Source organism: Cyprinodon variegatus, unplaced genomic scaffold (genome assembly GCF_000732505.1).
Source record: "Cyprinodon variegatus isolate N-32 unplaced genomic scaffold, C_variegatus-1.0 Scaffold539, whole genome shotgun sequence".
In the NCBI taxonomy this organism is placed as follows: domain Eukaryota; kingdom Metazoa; phylum Chordata; class Actinopteri; order Cyprinodontiformes; family Cyprinodontidae; genus Cyprinodon; species Cyprinodon variegatus.
In genome coordinates, this window is record NW_015150992.1 from 396,577 (window position 1) to 422,709 (window position 26,133).

At 37.4% G+C, this 26,133-nt stretch overlaps 1 protein-coding gene across 4 annotated transcripts in view; it reads left to right on the plus strand.

Annotated features, from left to right (window-relative positions):
• The window catches only part of fndc3a (fibronectin type III domain containing 3A), a 71,026-nt gene that overhangs the window by 20,407 nt on the left and 24,486 nt on the right, over window positions 1-26,133 (plus strand). For 2 of the 4 annotated variants that reach the window (XM_015391391.1, XM_015391392.1), the window contains exon 3: window positions 12,046-12,121. In XM_015391391.1, the coding sequence (XP_015246877.1) occupies window positions 12,046-12,121 (76 nt within the window). Of the gene's footprint in view, window positions 1-9,746; window positions 10,487-10,821; window positions 10,936-12,045; window positions 12,122-26,133 lie in introns of those variants that run through there. The other 2 variants (XM_015391393.1, XM_015391390.1) reach the window with 2 other exon arrangements.

Below are 26,133 nucleotides of genomic sequence, written 5' to 3' on the forward strand. Positions count from 1 at the left end.
ATAGTCCGGTGCGCCTTATGTGTGTGTTAAATACAGAAATGGGACACATAACTGAGAGTGCGCCTTATAGTCCGGTGCGCCTTATGTGTGTGTTAAATACAGAAATGGGACACATAACTGAGAGTGCGCCTTTTAGTCCGGTGCGCCTTATGGTAGTGAAAATACGGTAAATACGATATTTACTCCATTCACAAATGCTGTACAAAAAGTATTGGGTTGCCCACCCAATCCAAGTATTTTGATCTTTTAATTACTTCATTAGCTTCATACTTAGCTGGCTTGCACAAACTCCTGACCCTACCCTAACTAAACTGATGAATTAGTGCAAATGTTGCAGTTCGGCTTTCCTCGTCTAACTATGAAGTGATGTTCAGAGAATAGTTAAAGTTGCTATTGCTTGGCATGTGGTAGTCATCAACCAATTGGACCATGCCTATTAATGTTAAGATGTCATCAGAGTTCCTGTAAAGGCAGGCAGCCAAATATTTTTGGCTTTATAGTGTATTTACTTAAGTCTTATGTTCCTTTGAGGCTTAGTGCCTACTTTTAGTGTATTTCTGTTTTTTTTAAAATTATTATTATAATAATTTCTTTACATTTTAATATCTATTATCATTGCTCATCATAAATAAGACAAGTCTATTTTTTGTCTTTAGTCTAATAGGAAAATCAAACGGTTATATCAACCCCTAGAGATCAAAATGTCCCGTATTTGCTACCTGCTGAGCCATTACGCAACACTTCCAGGGGATCCTGCAGGGTTAAGGATCATCAAATTGCCTTGAATCATCACCGCACACGCAAGTATATGCCATCAGCTGCAGAGAGATTGCGTTGGTTCCTGGCTAGTTCCGACCCTGGCAGGATTTTCCCTGTGTCATTTGGCTCTTGTTTCCTGTCCACCCAGCTGCTAGGTTGCATCAATGCACGGTAAACAATTAGGAAGAACAAATAGTGAGAAACCCGAACTGTGAGTCACCGGTGGCTGAGAAACGTCAGAGCTAACCGTCATGAGCAGAGAGCAGGCCCATTCTCTGGGGTAATAAAACACAGCAGTGGCCTCCTGAATGACAGTGTAAGTTAGCTGATCCTCACAGTCTTTGCTTAAAAGTTTTACTCTGATGCAAATCTCTGCAAAGGTTTGAATATGTGCTTGACTTCCGGACACTTTAATATATATATTTTTCACAATGCCATTTTTTTCCTCATTGCCTTGTTGGGTTATTTGTGTGACTTTAGCATAATCAGACTTTTTTTGCCAGATTAAATAATCATACATTTAATCTTTCTGACAGCAAAATATGAGTCATTTGTTCACATTTGGGTGGTACTTTTTCTATTTTATCTAAGTTGTAAAGGAGTTGTAAACACTTGGACTGAGATATTCAAGTACAGTTATCAGAAGAGGAACTTACCTTTTTTACAAGGACATAAATCTTTGCTTGCCCCTCCTCCCTTTTTTCAGTTTTTCTGCTTTTGTGTTCTGAATACCTTATAGATACACTATTATATTAGTAAAGTACTGGATTACACAAAGTCAACAAATTGGAATGTTCATGTTCCTTCCATGGCTGCATGTATATAAGGTTCAGTGGGCAAAACCTTGACTGGCCTGCATTGAGCCCTGGTTTCAACCTTTGGGATAAATAAGTACGATGCTTCAATCCTGGGTTTCTCAACTAACTGTAAACCTTGCAAAACTATCTGCAAAGCTACATTCACACCAAACAGAATTTTCCATGTGGGCTCTATCTAGTTTGTCTGTTGTTCCGATTCATTATTAGTTGTTGCTCCTTTAACGTCATGTTCCAATCGATTTCACTTCACTCTCTCTGTGGGTCTACCTCACCTGTACTTGCAGTGCTAACCGTTTAGTCGCACCTGAATGCGCCTTTGCATAGGGACAACATGGAAATCAATGGATTCGGTTGCCACATCCACTTTCAGTATGATTGAACCCTAAAGGCCAATTTATACTTCTGACATGTAGCCCCTTCAACTGTCAAATCTATCTCTGTCCGTGACCCCCGATCACGGCCCCCGCGCACAGGTTCTGGAACCATCGTCGCACACCTCAAAAAAATCCTGAGTAAGTGTCAGAAGGTTGCAAACCCGCGCAGACCTCAAGTGGAAGTACGCAGACAAAAAGCAGCTCTGATTGATCCTTGGTATGCCTTTCCAGCTGTCTGTGTGGTCGGTCGTCCTTCTCGATTTAGTGTGGGGCGCGCCATTATAAAAAACCAAGGAGTATAATAACAATATATAACCACGATGAAAGGTTGATCGAGGAGGTTTGGAAGTACAACTACTTGTACGATACCTCAGAAATGTTGTGTTGGAAAATAAACACTCCTGCCAGTGTCGCCAAAGAAGTTAGTTCTTGCGAGTTCTCCAATAGGCTGTCCATCCCTAGAAATTCAAGACAGACTTTGCAGAAGCATACCAGCAAAACTGGTTCACGACCAGACGCAAACGACATTTGATATGTGCGGTTTCAGAAGTATAATCCGCTCTTAAGAGTTACTATTGTAATAATAATAATACAATTACACCAGTTGGGTGCATAAATATTTATTTTTATAATATTTTCAATTTATTTTTATTTTACTGATTTCATGGCATGCAGAACAACATTTTGATGACACACGGTAAGCATCAAAGCCAAAGACTATTTCATAGCAGAAGGACTTTCATGATGTTTTTCTCTATTTAGACCAGGCGTAACACATTTATTTTTGATTGGTGCATATGTTTATTTAAGAATATCAATGTTGAATTGTAAAAAAAATTATTTGATTTTTCAGGTAGCCATTTTGATGTATTGATTAAGACTTCAAAAGAAGTGCTTTAGGAATGTAGATGTTATTTGTCTAAAAATCTGGCCGAAGGCGACACTTGGCTGTTGGTTTGTCTTTAATTTTGATAATGACAAGAAGGACCTTTAACTTCCTAATAATGATAATAAGCCTGTTCTTGATTTATGAAAGGAAAATCAGCTTTCCAAGTGATGCTTCTAAGATTAACAAATAGGAATGGCCTACTATGAGATTTCTTTATATAATAACCTCAAATGGGGGGAAAAAAACACCACAATGTTTAACATAAGGTATTTGTTGGTGATTTAAAAAGAAAAGAAGCAGTCATAAAAAGTTTAAAATCATAGTTTAAAATATTCGGGTCCAACACAGCTTTCTTGTTGCTACAACTTTCAGGTTAATCCACCAGGCATACATTTTTAAACCTTCCCTCTAATAGGACATAAAAACCGGCTATACCTGACAAAAGCCTTGGCTTTTCTTGCCAGGCTGTTTTAAATTTTATTTTTAATTTTAAAACGACCACCCTCCAGTTTAAGGGCTAGCCATTAGATTTCCATAACAATTTCAGAGTTTATTTTAAGTGCTGAGAAGTGCCCATTAAACATTGAGCAATTACAGTGAAAGGTAAAGTGGTTTGTGGGTGTTAGTGGGGATGTGAATTGGGCAAAATTGGATAAAGGTAAACGCATTCAAAATAGTTTATCCAATCATTTAAGACTAAGGAGCCAAAACCTAGTGAAGGAATTTCCAGAAAAAGTGATTGCAGTGGTAATTCAACTAGTCATTGACATTAAACCAGTCATTTGTGTTTGACGGTGAAAACACCAGCTTTAAGTCTTTAAAGTTGCTCTTTGGTGGTCCGGATGAAAAAAGGTCTTGTTTGCTGATATTAATCATACATCTTTGATTAAAAGCCCACAGCCAGTGTAGCGTTTCCCTCTGGGCCAGAATAATGATGGAAATGAAAGAACATTTAAATTATTTTAACAAAAAGTAGATGGTGAGCTAAAACAACCTATTGGGTTTGGTTGTGAAGCAAGAGGGGGCCGAGTCATTTAATACAGCATCAACTTGTTTTAGATGTAAAGTCCTTAAACAAAGGTAAACCTTTCTTAAGCCTCTCTTTTTGTAGTTCTTGTCATGATCTGTATAAATTAATAGCCTAAAATACTGCCTGTTCAAAGCTACCACATGTATGCATTCAAACTCATACTTTACGTTTTCTCATATTATATCAGAAAATTGTTAATGTATTTATTTGAGATCTAACGTGATAAAACAAACGGTAGCGTTTGCATGTTAAAATCTGAAATCTGGTGTGTATTATCATATAGACGATTTTTCTTTAATGTAATAAAAAAATCAGGTGCAACATTTTGCTTTCAGAAGTCACCTGGTAAATGAATGTAGCTCTGTGATTTAATCTCAGAAAAAAATGTAGCTACCCTGAAAGTCCTAGAGGTTTGCCACAGTATACTTTGATGAAGATCATTAAGATAAATGAAGACAATATGGTTAGCAAAAACTTGTACAAAGGTATTAGCAAATTCTACATATTATGATAATATGTTATTAATTATAATATTTGCATGTTAAATTAGTATGCATATAGTTTGAAGTAGTTATTAATTTATTAATTCCTGGTAGGCACAGGTTATGAATACAGTAACCTTATATCATCGAGCATCTCTAGAGGGCGCTCTTTAAGGAAAACTGTAAATAAAACATACATTAAGTGGTAACTCAACTTGTGATTGTGAGTCGGCTTTTTTACTTTGATAATTGGGTTTTAATATGACTGCTTTTTAAATGATGGGGCCTCATGCATAAAAGGGTATGCAGCCATGGCAACAAGTATGGCACTAAAAAAAAAGGTTATTGAGTGATTGTTAAAAGAAATGGAAAAATAAAAACAGGACATACGGTAGTATAATTTAATTTTTGCACTCATTTCTTCCATTTGGTAAAAAAAAAAAAAAAAAAAAAAGTGTCTGGAGGTGGCAAATGTTAACACACCAGGAGCTGAATGCCCATACTTCCCCTAAAAGTAGTAAGCAGTATAACATCAAGTGACATTAATAACACTTGGCACGCTGAGTTATTTATGTTGACATTTATTGACGGATCAAGAGAAAGCTAGGCGGTGCAGCATGAGGGTGATGGGATCCGAGTCCCTGCTTACGCATAGGTTCTCTACAACAACTTTGTGCGCAACAGGAGGCATCTAGATTAGAGGCACTATGGGCCCCGGGTGAAGAAGGACATCAGTTCAGCCAGTTGCTTGCCAATGTCCACACCATGAGGGATACTTGTAGTGAAGTACAAATCAACTCCTAAATAACACCAGTGACTCATTAAAGGAGCTGTCTGAAAATATAGTTTGTTGGCTGTCTATATAAAATCCAAACATCTTTTAGCAGATCACTGTGCTTCATAGCAAACTGTAACAGTTTCCCCTTGTTTCCTTTTGTAATAGTTGGGGCACTTCCACGCAGAGTTGCAAAATAATTTCCCCGAACAATCTAAACTGGCCAATTAACCACCCTATCATGTTGTGCCAGCAGGACAGAACCATTTCTGACAAGTTCTTCCAGACTTTTCCATTGGCGATACCTTCAAGCAGAGCCAAAGCTGCCTTTATTCCAAAATTACAAGCAACATTAGGCAACTGCTTATTGACATGTGTGTTTGACTAACCCTTGTCTATGTTCAAAATGAATTAAAAGCTCAAAACAGAACAACAATGGAGTAGGCCTGCTCCATAATGTGTCAGAAATCAGGACTTTGAGCTGAGCATCACTGCCCATTTCTCTGCTTGGATCTCTGAGTAGAAACCTCTACACCTGACAGAACCTCATCATTCTCTTCACTCTTCCTTTCCTTTTTCTTTTCCTTAGTAAGATGAAAGTTTGATTGTCCAATTTGTCAGACTCGTCACCATCTTCCTCAGACTCATGTTGTGCTTTTCCCTCAGTCTCTTGCTGCACAGTTTTCTTCTCATCATCCAATTCCAAAAGGAGCTTTTCAGCCTTTAGATCTTCCTTTACATACAAGAAAACCAAACTACATACAATTTACAATCTTAATGTAAATGTCAGAAATATGAATAAATGTTAATGCAAATCAAACCCCTAAGATATTAAAACTCTGTACTCCGTTTTGTTTTATTGCTACTCCCACTCTGTGTTACTGATTCCCATCTTTTCTGCACTTTTACTTCATGCAGTAAGAATAGTTTTTACATATTTATTGAAAATATGAGATTTACAGCAATAACAAGCATTACATCAAGGAGGACAGCTAGCAAGCTAGCAAACCATCTGTTTCACATTCTCATAAAAATGACAATATCTGAAAAAACAAAACAAAAACATAATTTAAGCTTACTTTACCAACACATTTGAAAACTGGTTGTTTTTTGTGGCAGCTCCCCATTTTCACAGCAGCTGAAAACTTTGCAAAGATTTTTGCATAAAGTTCATTTTTACACTAACTTGTTTACCAAATCACCCTAATTCAAATTACTGAATCAAAAACACAAATTAAAGTGTTTGTAAATGTTAATAAAATAATTGGTGGGCTGTGGGTTGATACACAATGCAAATATTTTAACAAGACCTGGAGGTAAGAATTGATTTGCAAAAGTTATGTGCTAAACTAGATTGAAAGCTTTAATGAAAATGATCAAACTTGTAGATGACAAAGAATAAAGGTATCTGGAAAATGTTCAGTTTCTAATTAATTAGGTTGGAATAGAATTATCGTATTTTAATTTGCCAGAAAAAGAACACTCGTCCAAGCCCTCAAACACTGCTATTATGTTTAGTCCGTTATGGTTTAGTTTAAATAAAACATGAAATACTAAACCTTAGGTTGGCTTTTATAAGTAAAAAATAAAAAAAGTAACTAAACCCCATGGAAAAGAATAACCATTCCACCAAAGCCATTTTTGAAAGCTGCCATCAAAGTGGGCAATGCCTGGAGATATGACCAAATGGAAGAATGAGGGAGGGGTTAAGTGGGCAGACAAGGGAAAGAGTTCATTTAGGTAGCTAAATTAAAATGCCGTGCTTACTAATGGTTAGTATTATACTTGAACTATGAAAGCTATTAGCTCAGAGATTACAGACTTTTCAGTTGCGAGGTCAAATGAATGTGCCATCATACCTAAACGGGGCTGTGACATAGACATGTACCAAGCTGAACAGTTGTAACCAATTGGAAATTTTAACATCAGTAGGTGTGTTTCAATCCATAGAGGGCATTATTAATTTGGTTTTAGGCCAGATATTGCAGAGGGAAAAGGGTTTACAAGAAAATGTGAAGATTTACACAGCAACAAAAACAGAGCACCCTTAAACTTATACATTTATCTACAAATTAATCTTCAATAAATATTAAGCTGACTTTTAAGATCTAAAATTGATTGAAATAATGACCCTTCTTTTTCAGAAAATGACTTAGTACTATTATAGCTCACTTTTTGGGCATGCTGTTTTAAACTAACAAAAATCTAAACTATTATTCTGAGAAAATAAGATTTCTATTCTTTTCTTTCCCATGTCATTTTAAAAAGTAGAAATCTTCTAAAGGGGCTTAAACAAAAGCGTACACATTAGTTTGAGTCTTCATCCTACTTGTCTGTCCATGCATATTTTGCTGTATAACTGAACTTTTTATAAAATAATTTTTACCACTGAGTTTGTTTTTAGGCCATTTTATATTAACACAAAATCAGCGTTCAGATTGGATAAACAGCTGAAACTTGGGTATTTTCTAAATGGTGGGGAAGATTCCCAGTCATCCAGGCCATAGTCATTCCAAAAGTGTTAAGAAAAACAAACCACTTGACTTGGTTTTCCAAGATTGAAGACATTTCGCTTCCCAACCAGGAAGCTTTCTCAATTCAAAATGTCTGGATTAACGTGCAGTTCCAAACTTTACAGTCCACTGTCCTCTTTGTCCAAAATGTGAATATTCCTCTGTTCAAATACTCAGAATGTTGACATTTTGGACAAAGAAGACAGGTGGCTTTAGAGGGGTGTGAAAGAAGCCATTTTTGTGAAGAGAGTCAAGTGTCCAGTGGTTTGTGTTTTTTTTTGTTTTTTTTTTACTCTTTTGGAAGAATTCTCCAAAGTCAAAGTTTACAGAGTAAGTAAGAATATTTTCCTTGAGAAAAATTATATATTTGCTATATTTGACCTAAGATATTTCTTATTTGCCACAAAGAAGAAATGGGAGAAATCCTCTAAGGTTTAAGCGGTAAATAAAGACAACATCTAAACACTATTCCAAGGTGTTCAGCAGAGATAATTGCTTTTGATCTTTTTCTAGATTTCTGGTATTAAATGTGGCAGAGAATATTCTGATTTAATATCAAAAAAACAAAACAAACAAAAACAGAATTTTACATGATCAAATTTCTAAATGTAAATCTTTTCAACATCAGAGATGAGTACATAAGTCTCACAACTGTACTCTTCAGTTGCCAATATTTATTCATCTTTTTTGTTGTATATAATATTGTGCTAATACTTAGTTTTTGTTTGTTTGTTTGCTGACCAAATAAACAAGTTTTTGCAATAAGTGTCTTAAGCATTTTATTCCACAAGCTAAATGGCCATCAGTGACTCAACAGAAACTAGCACCTCTCCTTGGTCCACCGGCTCTGAATCAGAGGGGAAACCCCCTCAACATTTGCATTGTGTGTAGGAAGTGCAAAGACAAACTGCAAATTTCAGTATGTTATACTTTTGACCTTCTGAAAATATAAAATTTTTTGTGGTGCACACCAAACATTTTCTAGCATTAAAAGAAAAAAAATGTCAACTCACACTTTTGTTTGTTTTAGCTTTTTTTCTGTGTCCTTGTAATCTACCAAATCTACAGTCCATTGGACACTATGAGGGAAATCTCTGGCTATTTGTTTGTAAAGCCTGAGCTTTAACATCTTGTAAATGGTCAGAGCGTTTCCCTGCTGTTCCGTCTGTGAGCAGAGAAGAACCAGCTGCATAGCAGAAGGTCAACTTGGCATCAAACAGAAGAAACGCTGTCGTATGCCACACATAACACCTGTCAGTTTGAGTACATGCCTATTGGTCATTTTATGACCTTCGATATCAGTCAGTCAACACTGTCATTTTCCTTCCACCCGTTGGCTCATCACATAAGATACCACCAAAAAGGATTGAAATTTGCTGGTTATACAAGGCAAAACATTAGAGGGTATTAGAACAAGGCAAGTGAATTAATTTCACTGTGTGATTGTTTCGCAAATTAGATTAATAAATTGAAGACTATTTAAAGTCCAGTGAATGAGACTGCTGTGTAAACATTCCTGTTCAATAATTAATCTGGCTCTATATTTCCCTGAGGTTGTTTTGCCTTTTAAGCTTTACTGCTTCTGGCTTTTCTTTTCTATAATTGCATCAATCAATGATATGTGTTTTCCCAAGAGTAAAAAAACAGGTTTCATTTTGTAGAACAACTTGGTGCACCTTTTACACAGGCGTATCAGAGTGCATGCCAATTTAGCAAATACTAGTCGGGTGATCAACCCTGTTGCTTTAAGACGCCATCCATTCAGACTAAATGAGAGCAGATGTTAGTGAGGAACTTTCAAGCTGTGTGTGTCGTAACTATACAAATAACTGCTTTGTTTTGACTGAGAGTGTGCTGCTTTGTGATCTTTGAGAAAACATCGTGGAACTCAAGACTACAGTTGTGAGAAGCAGCAGAGCTCTGCAACTGAACTCTCTCTACCTCGTCTCCGTATTGATCAGGAGTATTAAGAGGATGTAAGCATGTCGCTCTGTGAATGAGAGGGGGAGAGAGAGCAAACCAGAGGGAGTGTGAGGGGGAGGGAGAGAAGAGAGAGAGAGAGAGAAGGAGAGGGACTGTAGCGTAGTCCTATATGTCAGCCTCAGAAGCTGCGTGGGCTGCTTAGCTCCCTCACGCAATTGTTGTTGTTGTGAAAAAGACAGAACAAAGGACTCCCCACGCTTTGGACCCCTTATACCTTTACCGGCTCAGCAGTGCTATGATCACACCCTGATGGAATGCTATTGAAATGAACCACGTTAAAGAGCCCAGCAGGAATTAGCTGAGCTGACACGTAGTCTGTAAAAGAGGCAAAGAAGGAAACTGAATAGCAAAGTAAGGCATCATCTAAAAAGTGTTTCTCATTTTTTGGTCTTCTTCTCCTGAGCTCATCTTCCACTTCCGAAGAGTGGCCAGCACTGATAAGATTTTTTTTCTCCAATCCGCTCTGTGGAGGTTTGGTAAAGACGTCGCTGTGGATTGTTGAAAGGGTTGCTGTGGATACATGCAGCAGGGAGGCTGCTGCAGCCACGGCAGGAGCAGATGCAGCTAAGCCAGGCTGAGCGAACCATGAGTTTCATGCTACGCTTTGCATAAAGGCTTCATCCAGTGCAGGAAACACAGCCTCCAGATTTCTTTTCTGTCTCTTCCTGGACTTAACAGAGGAGTGGATGAAGTGAAGATTACAGAAGATGAGCTTGGTCAGATGTCTTGGTTTCGCAGGTCATGTGATCTATTATGAGAGCTCGGTGAAGTTCTGAAGGGTTTGATAGACCCTGGAGAACCCTTTCCTGTCTTTGACAGCGTGAATAGTAACGCTTGAATGAAGGAAAGCAATGCGGGGAACAGTAAGTAGCTGTATGATTTTTCATAAATGTTTTTTTTCCTTTGATTGTATTTTTTCATTGATTTTAAAGCTGCATTTTTTTCCATTTGAAAACATGCTACATCTTTTTTTTTTAAATCTTTTCTTTCTAAATAAGTAAAACAAACGACAAAGCCTCACATGTTCCTGAATGAAGTGCTCAGACTTTGATTGAATTAGACTTCGCCCCTCCCACCTTTTCCCACCATCGCACTACACACACTGCTGACGCTGCTTTGTGTGGGTTCGTATGACCGTATGAGACTCTGTGTCGGGCAGTCTTAAGGCTTCTTCTTATTCTCCCTGAGCACATGAATGGGATCACTGTCAGAGATGGAGGTGCTGATGATTTCAGTGTTTGAAGACAACCATAGACAAAGCCCTTTGCCAGAGGAGTGTAGATTCTATGACAGCGACTTCCACAAGAGTGAGGTACCGATAAGCGCCCACACACAGTGCCAGGCAACAAAACAACCTCATTATGCTTTATATGACTTTACAAGGATGAGCTAATTGAACCGTATCTTTTCATAATATGTTTTTAGAACAGGGCTGATTACATTTAATAAAATAATTGTATCTTAATGTTTCTCTACATATTCAGTAATATGAAATTAGGGTCAAAAGTTAAATTGTTTACTCTAAGATTATACATTTTTTGTTTACAGTGATTGCATTTGTTTACAGTTGAGCAGAGTGTTTATATTATGGCAGATCTGAGATTTTGTAATTCTTTTATTTTGTCCAATATGTCTGTTTGTTTGTTTTTTTTATCAGAGATGAACCGATTAACCACCCATAGCAGATGCCACTTTCTAGTTTTCTCTGTGGTTTTAACTTTAAAATTTCTTTGTTCATAAAGTGATAACACTAAACCAGGGAAGGAGCATGGGGTTTTGAATTCGCCCAAATAATGAGTTGTTTCAAGATTTTTGCTATTAATGCATCAAAGCATATGTCCCTAACTCTGATTTGTCTGATTTTTGTTTTCAAACTATGATTTTACCCCAGCTAGTTAAGTGCAACTTATTTCCAAAATTCAGTCCTTCTATTTGACCAATTTAAGCTGTCTTAGCAAGTCGTTTGTGTTTTACTAAGAAACTTCCATTGAGTGTAACAGCAGATGTGCCGGGGTATTATTTGTTCATTAATTACAATTTTTTTTTCTCTGAAAACTGATAAATCATAAAAAATGAAATTGTGATGCAAGTCCGTTGATAAAGACAGAAGTTCTGAGTCTGACAGAAACTGATTAGATATTAGGACATTTTTACCAAGCTTAAGATGAATGTGCATGCTATGGATTGATGCAGGTTGAAACTAACCGTGAAGAGAGTATTTAAAGCATTTTGAGTTTAAAAAAATACACCTCTTTTTTATTTTAGTATTTGGACTATAACTCTAGATTAGATATGATTTAAGGGTTATTTAAAAACTAGTCTTTCTCAGACTGTAGATTTGCTTCAGTCTTTCTGTTCAAAACGTGTAAATATATGCTGTTGTTTTTGGCTAATGTTTAAAACAGTTTTTGTGTCTTGTCAGGTAATCCTGGTGCAGGTAAACCCAGGTGAGGCCTTCACTATTCGACGAGAGGATGGTCAGTTTCAATGTATCACAGGTAAGAGAGCAGTTTTATTGTGAAATAACTGTTTTCAGGACTGAGTTGATATTGGAATCTTTTGCATTACACTGTAAATTAACTTTATCTCACTGCCATAACAAAAATAAAATGGAAACAGAAACATAATTAACATGAATGGTTATGGTAAAGATTAATTTCAAGATAAAATGAACGTCTGCATGAAAATTATTGGTCAATTTCTTAGTGCAATTTCAAAATGTCGATGATGAGTCATGTACTTTACCCGGTAACAGGAGAGAGGAAGCTAAATACAACTGTGGTGCAGTGCTGTAGGCATCAAAAGGATGTTGGGTGCAATAAAATACTCAATGTAAATATTTTATTTACATTTTGAAAACAAAACCTTTCCAGGGCATGAAGGCTGCAGACCAGTCATGGTTCCAATGCTGTTATTCGTGTTATCTCTTAGTGCTGTGTTTGCAATGTTTGTAAATGAAATATAAAGCCAAGTATATAGAAAAATATATTACAAAGTACAGAGTGGCTACTACTGAATTTTCTAGGGAACGAGATCTGTTCTCAAATACTCTTCATGTATCTGAGTGTGATGCTTTCATGGTGTGTTACATTGACAATTAGTATGCCACATAGAACAGTGCTTTTGTCATTGTCATGGCCACATACAAACAGTAGATAATATAAGTGACAGCATGACCAAACTGGAGCCACTTGGACTTTCCAGTCTGAGGTAAATAGAGGCACCATTATTCCTAGAATGTGGGACTTTGATGTGTTACCAAGTTTTGCTGTTTTAACCAATTGGAAAATTCAACTGCAGTAGCCACGTTTCCACCCATAGAGGGCGCAAGTGAAACGGCTTTGAGCCACGTTATTCAGAATTGAACTAGTTTACACATAAATGTCAAAATTTGGGCATGCAGATGGCGTAGTGGTTAGCGCACACGACCCATGTATGGAGGCCTTAGTCCTCGACGCAGGCGACCCGAATTTGAATCCGGCCTGTGGTCCTTTGCCGTGTGTCTCTCTCCCTCTCTCATACCCCCATTCCTGTCAGGTTGACTTTCCTGTCAGCCTACTGCTGAAAAAAACGAGCCACTAAAAAAAAATAAATGTCAAAATTTAACACAAAGATACCAAAATTAAAGCCCAAGTAAGAATTTATATATGCAAACATATGATCTTGAGTTTCTTATTCTTGAAGCACAGCCGCTAATTTAGTAGTGTTTTTAAGTAAAATTGGATTTTAAGCACATCATATTATGATTTTTTTTCCATTGTTCTCTTTTTATATATATTATAGTTCCTTTAGCCTAGAGAGTTTACAAGATTCCTAACTGGCACCAAGGAGCCATCAGGAATACAGCAATCCTTTACATGACAGGACGTATAAGCATAACTCACCTTAAAAATGAATGAGAAATTATTATTTCTTCACGTCTACACATGCAGATGTACACATCTCCATGTTTGGGTTTTCTAAAAGAGATAATTAGCCATTTTCTACATTTGTGCAACCCTTTTCATAGTTTTTTTTTAACTGTATTCCCAATTTGACTAGCATCACCTGAATGTATTTGTGTTGTGTACTGATGTCGAGAAGGCTAAAGCTTGCCTCGATTCTGCAAACCATTCAGAAGTTCCTGTTCTATCTGTAGTAATGTTCTTACTGTTGACCCCTGAAAAGTTAAAGGAACAGGAGCTAGGGGGATACCATTCGATCTATTTGAACTTAGCCACTGTCTTTGGCATTTAATTAAACTAGCTGACTTAATATTTGCTCTTTTGAAACCATTTAACCTTTTAAAAATGTTGGTATATCTTGATTAATCTGGATAACTTGCCCATGCCGGCTCACCATCAGGGCCCTACATTTAGCTTGTCAGATGGTTTCCTGCTGCCTGATTTGCTCATACCTGATTTAGATGATATACGAGAGATACTAAAGCTCTGGAAGAGTGTTAGGAAAATGGTGTATCAAAAAAGAAATATGAGCCCATTACTTCCAACAGAATCTGAGGTTTTTTAATAATCTGCACCCCTACTCGGAGCCTCCAGTTCTGCCTCAATTTATAAAAGAAAAATGTGAAGCTGTGCATTTATTTGTGTTTTTCCTAATGTGAAAAGTGATCATTCTGCCCTGCTTATCATCAAAGTGTGGATGATGGTGCAGAGCAGGCTATATTACATGGATAATTGATCTGAATAATCGTCTCCCCTGGAGCAAGCAAACGAATGGCAAAACACGTGTTAATGGATAAAACTCTAAGAATTAACAGGTTTCCTTCACGTCTTACTTGAATATTTTGGTAAATTAGACTTGTTTAGATAGGCGTATTGTCACCCAACCTTTAATTTTCAACGCTCAGTGTCCTGAAGTGATTTCTGTCTGGCCATAGTGTGCCTTTAGGCAAAACAAAAAAAGAAGGTGTTGCGTCACATGCAATCCGTTTTTTTTTTTCTGTTCAACAGAAATGAAAATAAACGGCAATAAAGTCTCAGCTCTAAGCCCGCACACTGTGATAATTGCATCCTATGATTTAAGCCATTAGAGAAAATGGGGAATCTTTAAAAAAATATTATGCAGCACATTTTAATGGAATTAAATGTTCTTTTTGAATACCAACTTAATCATGCATGACACACGAACGCATTTTTAATGATTTACTAAAAAAAAAAAAAACATTTATTCAACCCACACGTGTATTAAAATGTGATTTGTTGGTAGTTACATTCTTTCTGTAGAGGGCATCAAATGATCCCCTTCTTATAAGCTTGGAGTCCAACTTAAAGCCAACAATTTCTCCCATTTTCCATCTATTCAGTTCAGTGTTTTTTCTTAAGCTGTGAAATATGTCCTGTTAAAACTCAATACAATATTTCTTTACTGAATGATACCTCACATCCAGGTGTCATCGTGTCAAATGATAAGTCTTAATCTACGCCGTAAACTAAAAGATGTTGTGGCACTGAGTAAGTTACTGGACCTCACCTATGGATATCTTTTTTTTTTTAAAGACTTTTTGACATTTCTGATTATAACAGAGCTTAGAGTGTTGGTCAGATGCTCCTGGTGTTTGTTTAATAATAAAAAAAAAACAGAGAGGGTGACATCTTTTTCTTACTTCACTGATCTGTCTTGTGAAGTGCAATCTGGTTGCTGTCAGCTTGACTTTGTCTGGTGAGAGTGAGAAATTATTTTAAGCGTCAGATATGATGGTGTGTTGTTTAGGCTTGACACCCTGAAACTATTTCTGTGATTCTTATTCCCCAGCAAGAGAGGAAGTAATTCTTGATTTTGGCCTGCTGTGCTTTCAAAGTTAAACAATGAAGAAGGCTTCATTGTTCAACATTTTCACAAAGCACCTAAGAAAGCCCCACTTTATGATTCAAAGCATGTCATCTGTTAATGTAAAAAAGGTGGAATTATTAATGCGAGTGAGACTTGTGTCATTTGTATTCTAGTTGCATGGTTGCTTCTTAAGAAGTACAAAGACGTGCAACCCTAGAGTCACTTAACATGTAATGAAAAGTTGTATAGGTTTACCAGGATCTTCCATCTTCTTTGTTTGCTGCAGTTCTTAACATTGTGATGATAATATATCATAATGTAAAGAAAACAACAACCATGTGGCATACGTGTAGTGCTGAGGTGGGAAGCTGGAGCAGAATTGTTTGGGTTAGAGGCATTGCACATTTATCCTGATGGGAGTAATTTTCTTTTCCACAGTCGTTAGAGATTGAGCTTACTTTGTGACAGCAACAATGAAGTGGAGCTCTCGCATGCTGTTGACAGTATGAAAGCAAGACAGCTGGCTTAGTTGTAGGAGGTGTCGTTGTGGGGCTATAATTGTAAATTATTACAGTACGATGTTTGCCTGGAGAAGAAAATTGATCTCTAAACGCCGTCTTTATATTAGTACTTTCAAGGCAAAATCTACTGCTCCGTATTGATATTTCTTCAAGCTCATATCCACCGTGTTTTTCTCCAGTTTTGCTTGAAATTGAGAAATTTGATTTCCTTTTATTAAAGTAGATGAGATTTAAAGATGCTTAATATTCTCAAGTAAATAAATGGTCCCCCAGTGATGCCAAAACCTTCTTTTTTATATTTTATTTATTTGTAAACGAACATCTGCCAGCTGATGTTTTGTTTTTGTTTTTTTCCACAGCATCATTCAGTTTATATGAATAGCAATAAAACACCAAGCCTCAGGTGTCCACACTTGGACAACAAAGCTACAAAAAGAGAGATAGAAGTTGATGATGCACTGCCTGGGCGCCATCATACAGTGTGTTCACATCAGGGACTCTTCTTGCCCATTTTTATCTGGCTCAACTCCCTCCCCAGCCCTCCATTATCAGCCGAGTAAAACTTCCTAATAGAGAGCTGGGATACATAGTTTTTCCATCAGAGGGAGAAACATGGAACTAAGAGATGCCACATAGATCAGTGTGACTGCTACTAACTGGCCTGTCACAGGGTGCACTCATCTCTCTGTGACGCGAATAGAGAGATGACTCACCGTTTGCAGTGCAAGGAGGGAGGAAGAAGTGTGTGTGTGTGTGTGTGTGACTGTGAGTGCAGGCTAGCATGAATGTGCATCTGTGGTTTGTTTGGTTTGTTGTGTGAACACAACAGGCTTATCTCTGTGCACTTTGGTAACTGTTGTGCATGTATCTGTTATGCATGAATACACACATCTGTCTTAAACAGTAAAGTGCTTAACACAATGCGTTTACATTTTGGGGTCGATTTATAGAGGTACAGATTTAGAATGATCATTTTTGTCTGTGTGTGTGTGTGTTTTTTTTTGTTTTTTTTTTCTCAGGATTTGTTCCAGCCCAGCCTGAATTTTTGTATTCAGTCATTTATTTTTAGCAGCTGGAGGTGCGTAATTGCTACGTGATAGGGCATGACAGCCTGTTTAATCGGAACAATCTTGTAAATAGGCAGTTTATAGAGGGCATTTGCTTTTCTTGGTATCTGCCTTGAAGGTGGAACCTTTTAGAGAGAGGAAACTAATTAAAGTAGCCAACGAGCACCCTTCTGCTCTCTTTTTCCACCTTACCTTAAGGGGAGCTTTGAATGTGTATGAACATTCCCATCTGACTTCAGCCAAACGACAAACCCCCCCTCTGCTTTGTGTTTCTTAGAATCTGCCCCAAGATTTCAGATCTGAAGGCTATATCATTGTAATCTGTTGCCACCTGATAAGTTTAAAGCTTGTGATTCACCATTACTTTAGATGATTCATTCTCTGGGTGAGGGCATTAAGGGCTGTCTCCCTTCACTGAACATTTTAAGCCTTTTGAAACACCAGAAAATGTTGTCTCCTGCAACTTGAATGAAAACTGTTTGATTGGAAACATCAGAACAAATAAGCCATGGCTCAACGTGTAACTACATTAGATGTTGGCTGCTTCTTTTATGGTTTTGTCCCTAAACAGGCTCATTTGTCTATTTCCCTTGGTGTCGTAGCTACAGTGCCCTTCAAAAAAATAAACCCTTTTATATGTGTTATGTCACAGCACTTTTTCAATTGTCTAATTATGAATTGGAGATGAAAAGTTTGTAAGCATTCAAGTGGTATGAACATTTCTTGAAATTGACTGTGTAATATATATTATTCTGTCTCATTTTCTCTCAATTATATTGCAAGCGTTCAGGAATGTGATATTAAAGATCTTACACTCTTAAGTTGGGGTGTTTTACCCTTACAATAGTATTTTTTTCCCCCTGATCTGTGAGGTTGTGAATAAATGAACAATGATTCAAAGATCCCAGGAGAGAAATGATTCAAAGACAGAAATTCCAACAGGCGTATCATTCTCATCTTTGAACAGCTAGTCAATTACTGAGTGAAATAGGTGTGAATGTCTGTTTCTTGAAAGTGCAGAAATGAATGGATACCTGCCAAGCTCTTGGGTCTGAAATGAGAGCCAGTATTTTCCAACGATATTTTACCATTTAGCTAGTAGATTTAGTATGCTTGAGACCTTTTAAGCCTAAGTTGTTGGAGACATGTTGCAAAGTATTACCTCTATTCTTCGTTAGTAAGCACAGATGCTTATGTAAAGTCTAACGGGTTTTGCTTTGCAGTTACTCCTACCAAAATGTCTAGGTTCTCAAATCCTCACTTTTTGCCTTGACCTTTAGATAAGTAACTACTTTTTTTTTTTTAAAGAAGCAGATTTTTGGACCTGTTCAATTAAAAAGGGTAGACTTGTTAGAATAAATTGAATGCTTTATAGTTTTTTCGGATCCTACCAAACACATTCGGTAGCATCCGAATAATATTGTTATATTATGTTTTTGCAAATCTGCAAATGTTTTTTTTGTTTGTTTTTTTTTTTTTGATTGACAATTAAATGGGCGTCTATGTACATTTTTGACAAAAAAAATCTGCTTTGTTTCACTGTGTTTATGTTTTTCCTACACAAGCTAATGTAAGATGGTAGATCGATTTTATTTTGAAATTAACCATAAAAGCCAAACTGGTCTAGTTTTAGGAGCTTTAATTGGGCCGTCCAACAGGTTCCTGATTTGGCAATTTTGCAGCACCCAAACCACAGCTTAGATGGTGTGAACCCGTCGTATTGTTGTAACGCTGCCACAAATATAAGGCTAAAGCGTTGACAGAAAAGCAGGCTTTTCTTGTGAGATAAACACACCACCGTTGCAACCAAGAAACGCATGCAGATAGCAGAGATGGAAATACGATTGTTTTGGCTTCAGAAGAGACACTGCTGTGGTGAACACTCAGAATACATAACACCAGTTTTTTAAAATGTCTTTCCTGTCTGGAACCTGGTCTTCAAAATGGATAGTTTTAGCTTCCTTTGTGCTTTGTTTTCATTTAAAATCCTTAAAAACCTTAAAGCATACAGCACAAGATCAATTGTCTGCTTTGCCAAATGTGTTAAAAGCGGATGGCCCTTTTTTGGGGGAAATTCATGCAGAATGCTTAATACGTTTGAGAACAAAATCAATTTGAAAAACTGTGACATTGTTTAGTAATCCACACTCATCTCAAACCAAATTTTACACATGGTTCTCATAATGGAAAACTAAAGAACAGAACCATTTGGATTTTTTTCTATACTCCTCATCTCCTCCGCGTAATGCCAAGGACATGAACACAAACGAATGCGTGCACAGAGTTCTTTCACTGCGTATGTAATAACCAACTTTAAGAACAAATAGGTTTGCCTTTCATTCTGTTCAAAGACGGTGGTACAGATTAAAAAGAATGTAGCTTTGCAAATTAGGAGCCAAACTAACTAATTGCTCTCAGCCGATCTGAAAACATGTCCGGTTTTAGGGGGTTAACATTTTGTTCCAGGATGGAACCCAGCTGGAATCCTTATTTCCTAAACACAGGCTAATAATTCATTATTTAAAAACGGAGAGAAAAAAAAATCCTGCTCCAGCACCCATGGCCTCTGCCTTGCTCTGGTTTAGTCTGGCTCACAGCAGCGGGGTGTGATGTTCTGTATTAAGAACAAGTATGAAGGTTACTGATGCCCTTCCTTCCTGTAAACATTCACCGGTTGGATTGTGAGAGTCATATGGACAGCTCCACAAATTAGGAAATCATAGTTTAACTTTGTTTTATTCTTCTGTTGTTTGCTGTCCAGCTTCCTTTGTTAGGCTCTGGTTCTCGCACAGATCCTCTCAGACTGCTGTTTCCTCCTCCGTCTGTCTGTGTTGGTGGTAGTTGGACGCTAACAGACATGTCTCATAGAGGCAGGCTGGCCAATGGGCGAGGACTGACACGTGTGACTGTATAATGTTATAATGGAATGTTTGCTAACTGCAAATTACTGCTCTCTTAATTGATGGCATTTGTCTGTTCCCTGCAAGAAAGACTGCGCTAGGCTATGCTAAACTGGTTTTCCAACACGTTAATCATGTTCATAGCCTTAAATCACAGCCAGTTTTTTCTGATAATAACATTCTGGTATTTGACTTTTTTTCCCCTTTACAGCACTGTTCATGTTGGAAATTTAAATGCTAAGATTTCAGGATCCATCCATGTCTGTGATGAGTATCAAATATAATATGAAGTGGATTAAGTTAAGGCTCTGTGTACTTTACAGTATTACAGGTAATATTTGTTCAGGAGAACATTTGCATGCATGAGTATTGTATCAGGACAGTGTGACATAAAAGCGATCATCCTGTTGGTCTTTTTGGGTGAGAAAGTTAGACAGGATGCTTTAATGGGATTTATGAACCACCTCCTCATTGTTGAGTCTGTTGTTTCTCATCTTCACAACATAAACTCTATACCTCATAGAGTTTAGGTCCAAAACAATTATTACTACAGCCATTAAAGTGGATTTGGTAGTTGACTTTTGCATTGTTGATTCCTGCAGGTAAATGAAATCTGCATTTCCATTATGCTTGACACGAGATGGAAGTGTAGAATGCTATCCTAGTAGATGGCTACTGGAAGTAATACACACTAGACCATTACCAGCAGATGACAGAAGCTTCCCAATTAATCACTGATCTTAGTAATATCAGACAGAATCTTAAAGGTGTAGTGGAGGATGTTCTTTTTCTGACTAAATGTGAGATTAAATGTGTAATTTAGTCAGGCCCTGATGAATGAGACATCGGAGGATTGTTGATGAGAACAACTCGTTGTTTTTCAAACCATGTCTGTGCCTATTGGCTAACGCTCTGACCAATGAGCACAACTGACTGTGACGTAGTATGCAAGTGGGGGAGTGTAAACAAACAGCCTGTTGGTAAAACGGCGAATACGTCCTTCTTAAAAATGAATGAGCATAGAACCTCTTCCTGCTCACGTTTCAATGAAAACCCAAAGTCTACTCCTTCCAAAACTGATTCCAAAGCTGAGTCAAACAAGAATTGTTGAATAGTTGTTGCCATCTTCCTTGTTGTGCTTTCTCCAGCGTCACACAGCGTTGTTGTCAGACCCTCAAATGTCACACCCTCAAAACCTCGCCTGCTTTGCATCCAAAAATTCAAAACACAACTCTGCGTTGTGATTGGCCCGCCAGTTCTAGGGCCTGGGGCATTGATTGAGGCTAGACCACTCACAGGCAAAAATTATTTTGGCCGCTGGCAGGTGGAGCTAGTTTACTAGGCTAGGTCCTCCTAACTGTCAATCATTTTCTTGATATGTTTACGTAAGGCCATCCTGCATGCTCTTCCCCATTTACTCTTACCGGTGGTGAGTCTGACATGGTGGAAAAATTGCAAATTTTCTTTTGGAAAGTAAGCTTGTATGAGCGATGCAAACAGCAACTTTTAAACAGAGCGTCCACAAGGAGAAATGGGCTCGTGCATGCTCTTACACGTGTTTAATAGGCGTTCCCTCACGTGAGGAAAGTACAGGGTTGTGCATGTGCAAGTGGAGAGGGCCGGCCTTTTTTCAAATATTTATAAAAATCCTCCATTATATCTTGAAGTAGCTGAGTTAACCTAAACTGTCTGCTCTTCCTTCAGATTTAGGGGTGTGATTTCAAATTGAACACCAACTGTTTTGTCTTAAAACTGAACTTTAGACCTCCAAGCCAGAGTGCAATCTTTTAGTGGTTAGGAATGTTAGCATTTGTTGTAGCATTTAGTTCTGGGTATATTGTGGGTGAAACATGGCTCCAGCTGCAGCCGATACCTTATACGTAAGTTTACTTCAAACTCTTCAATTGCTGTTCAGTATTCTAATGGCTGTAATCATCCCTGTTGCCTTTCACATACCTTTTTCCTTTCACCTAATTTTCCCCTGGTGTGCTTGCTTGCAGTACCCTGCTAAAGTGAATTGTTTTAGCTCCCATGGCACATTCATTAAAGAGTGGGGATGGCTAATATAACACAAAATGATCATTTGTAGTTAATCTGAACAATATGCAACTTCTTAAGTCCAAATTGTGACAGAAAAAAAACACCTTTTCAATGATCTGGTGTGCTTATATGTTAGCCTTCGTATGTAATTCCTCTGTCCTGAGGTTTTGTTTTGTGCTTTCTTAACAGCTTTTATGTGGTGTTTCTTCCTTGCTTCAATTTGTTTCCCCGTTCTACTTGAGAGTTCACTCGTATATTTGATTAAACCTGACAGTTTGCTTGGATAGTTGCCACTATTTCAACACAACCTCTGCAGAGTACCTCAGTGGATCTGTGGTAAGATCCTTTTGCATACTATTATACAAAGTGTATATGTGTCTAATAGAGAAAAAAAGATGGGTACTTAAGTTGTCCTTAGTTGAAAAAACAACCCTCCTATGTATGTTAAGAAATCTTTTTAGCTTTTATCCATTCATGTTTTTCTTTTCCCTCTTGCCTGCTTCCTCTTGAAGGCTGGCTTACCATGGCCACGTCAGCACTACCAATGCACCAGTTGACACAAGAGGGAGGGGGGACCTAGTCTTTTTTTTCTTTCGTTTTTTTGTATCTCTTTTTTCATTCTCATCTGTCAGCACTCGTGCGTCAGATTGATGTAAAAGAGAAGGTGTCATTTCCCCCACCGCCATCAACTCTCCTGCTTTCCAACTACGACACTATAAGGGTCCTTTATACACCCACCCCCCAGTCTCTCGAACTCCCTCTCACCTTCCAGTGTTCTTCTTTCCTCCGTCTTAGTTTGTATACACACAAAGCCTTTCAATCTAAATGGACAGCGCACAGGATGCTAATGTGATTCATCACATTTGCTGTTAGTCAGCATCAGGAGCTGAAAAGTAAAATTGCCTTAATCAGTCATCAGGCAGGTGCGTCGCCGAACACTGTGTGGCATACCTCTCACCTAATTTGTATTAAAAGTGAGTAGAGTTAACAGTAAACACTTTGAACTCCCTGGCGAATTATTTTCCTAATACAACAGTAATGATGGCCAAGTCAGACTGAGCTCTTACCTTCTCCCTAAACTGAGATTTCTGTCCTTGTGCCCACTGTGTTCTTGGATAGAGAAATGACTCACTGTTTAATTGCCTTTTAGATTTTAATAAGCCCGTTTGTTAGCCGTTTTTTATGGAAGTTTATCAGCAGTTGGGAAGCTGCTATACATACTGGAATCATACTTTGCTCTCTCTGATGCTGCTTTTGTTTTTTGTTTTTATTTTATTTATTTGGGTGAATGAAAAAACAATGAGACACTGGGATGAGACTGAAATAACGGCTTGCTTACTTGGTTCTAGTTAAAGTTTGTTTTTTAACTGAAAATATGTTTGTATGTATGAATTGTGCTGATATTGTATAGGGTTGATATTGGTATCATCAGAAATTAAAAACTTGTATTGGGACATCCCTGGTCAAAATATGAGCACTGCTTTGTTGAATCATAGTCGTCACTGAATTATCAAAGCATGTAATTTTGCAATTGCAAAAGACGTACATAATGCAATATTTGGTGGGTTGATATTTTTCATCTGTCATTTATTTTTTTTAATCTCTTTTTATACCTGATCTAGATGTTAGTGACGTAGAGCCTAACACTAAGGTGAGGTCTAGGAACTTAAGTATAATGGGAGGGAATAAAAAGTGATGGAAAGAATTAATAATAATCACTTTATTGTAGAATTCAACAATAGTATAAAGTCTAAGTAATATTTACCTGATATCATGCAGCATGGGTTTAGATGTCAATATAAAGTATGTACTTATATAGTACACAGTATTTCTCTCAGTATATTTCTAGCACTGAGAGAAAAAAAACTTACCACTGCCCTGTTCATTATTATTCTTGTTTTTACAAGTATAATGTATTAGTTTTGTTTCCTTAAATGACTGAGTAGACATTTAAGTCACGCATTTAGCCTTTAGTTTGTAGTTGACATCCTGAACATGTTTAACAAAATTTTCAGGGAGTTGAACTTCTTTTATCTTTCTGCAGTTAAATGTTGCAACCTGCCTCAAAAAGGTTGTAATAGACTAGGGATTAGCCGTAATGCTTGCAAAATACTATCTAAAAGTATTCTGTGAAATCCTAATCCATCTACAGTTTATGGAAAGACACTGTTTAAAGCGCTAAGATAAACTGAACAATGAGCCCATTGCAACAATTTAATGTGAATGATTAAACCTAGATTCTAAAATGCATTCAGTTTCAATTCTCGTTAATCAATGTATTTATTCATTTTATTCATATTGTTATTACTTTATGGTGTGGTTTAATTTCTCATCAACCTATTAAAGTGAAATATTTATCACCGACTAATTGTTTGAAACCCAAGAGGCATGGTTGAGGCACTATGTTGCAAACTATCTTACCGTCTTAACAACCAGTCATAAAACAGCAGGATAATTTTATTATGGCAAAACACTTTATCCCACACGTCTTACTTTTAATAAAGGTCTTAAAACATTAGATCTGCAAATAGGGATTTAGCTGGAATATCATTTAGTGAGACACTTGTACAGAACCTATCAGGGAATCATTCATCTTACCTAAAATGTAGGTTTTCCCTGTCAATATCTGCTGAAGTGGGGTGATATACTGTACCATGGGCAGCTCCAAAACATGTTATGGATATATATAACCATACCCATATGAACCCAGAAAAAATGCTTGATGCTTCCTTGCCTGGAATCAAGGTAAAACTCTTCAGTTTTGTTATTTTGAGAACCATTATATCAAGTTGGAGGTAGATTCTAGGTTGGATATCTGCTTTTAGGGTGTTGGATGCGATAACATACAGTATGTGGAAGCAGGAGTAGGCACGCAACAATTGCCGTAAACAAAGTGGCTGTATTGGGTGGAGCTGCAGGCTCCTTGGAGCCAGAAGGCGTTCAGCGTGGGACTACCTTCACCGCAGTGAAGTCCAACTGACATACTATACAACAAGACGCCCATTTACTGAATGGGGTTTTTATTACACTTCAAAGCGTGTCTCCTCTGTCTTCCAAATTGCTTTGTGCAAATCTGTAGTTACTTGTTGCTCCATGCGTCCCTCTTCACCAATATTCTTTTTAACTGTATGACATAGCACTTTCTCACTTGAGTTATGCTCCTTTGTGCTTCATTTAAGGAATTGAGGTTTTGTGGATGCGCAAACTTTGAAAAAAGAAGGCGGCTTTCCTACATTGTCTTTAGTTGGTGAGTGGCTGATGACTGACTGCTGCAGCACACTCTCATAAAAACACCAGCAGCTTTTACATTAGAGTTGACAGTTTTTTTTTTTTTTCCTTCTTTCTTCCTTTTCCCTTCATATACATTTTCCTGTGGCTCATTGGTTTCAGGTGATGTGAGTTGACCATAGGGAGAGTTTAATAGTTGCAAAGAACCTCTGTTTTTTTTTGCCGTTGTTTTTTTCAGTCTCACTACTAAGAAACTTGGTCACATGCTAGAACCCAGTCTTCATGTCAGAAATGACATGCAAAGTCTTTTGATGTGTTTTTCTGTTAGCAAGCTAATTTTCGGCCAGTTCTAAAAATTTATTGTAATGTTTTGAACCGTGTTTCCTCATCTACTCCCTGCTGACTGTACTGTAGATGGTTGTTCTCTGAGGCTGAACTCACATCACACATCCAAGTGGTCTACGAAAATCCAAATTATATCAGATTTATTTTTTCTCAAAATGTTATGATTATAGTTGTTTTTAATATTGAAAATATTTTGTGCTTTTCTTCTAATGTTAGCTTTTAAACACTTAAATAGGAACTGTCTGGTAAATAGCTTACTCTCAAAGAGATTGGCAGTAAAAAACCGACTTCAGCCATTGCAACTATGGAAATGTTACATGTTACTATTCAGGTTGCATGTCCCATATCCTTACTTCTAGTTACCGTAGCTCAATCTTAGTCTCATTCCACTATAAAACATTCTCTTGCTGCCTTTCAAATTATATTTGTGAAAAGTTACAAATTTAAGTCAAGCTTAAAGGTTTTATTTTGGAGCAGATGTTTCTTCCTTTAAAGTTCTGGTTTATGTTAAAGTGTCTTCCCTGCAGAGATTGACCCTGCTGTTGCAGCAGTTTCCAATTCATGGTATTTTTGAGCCTTTCTGTTCCTGGTATCTGTTGAACATTTAACACATTTCTTCTTGCTGGATGTTGACAGT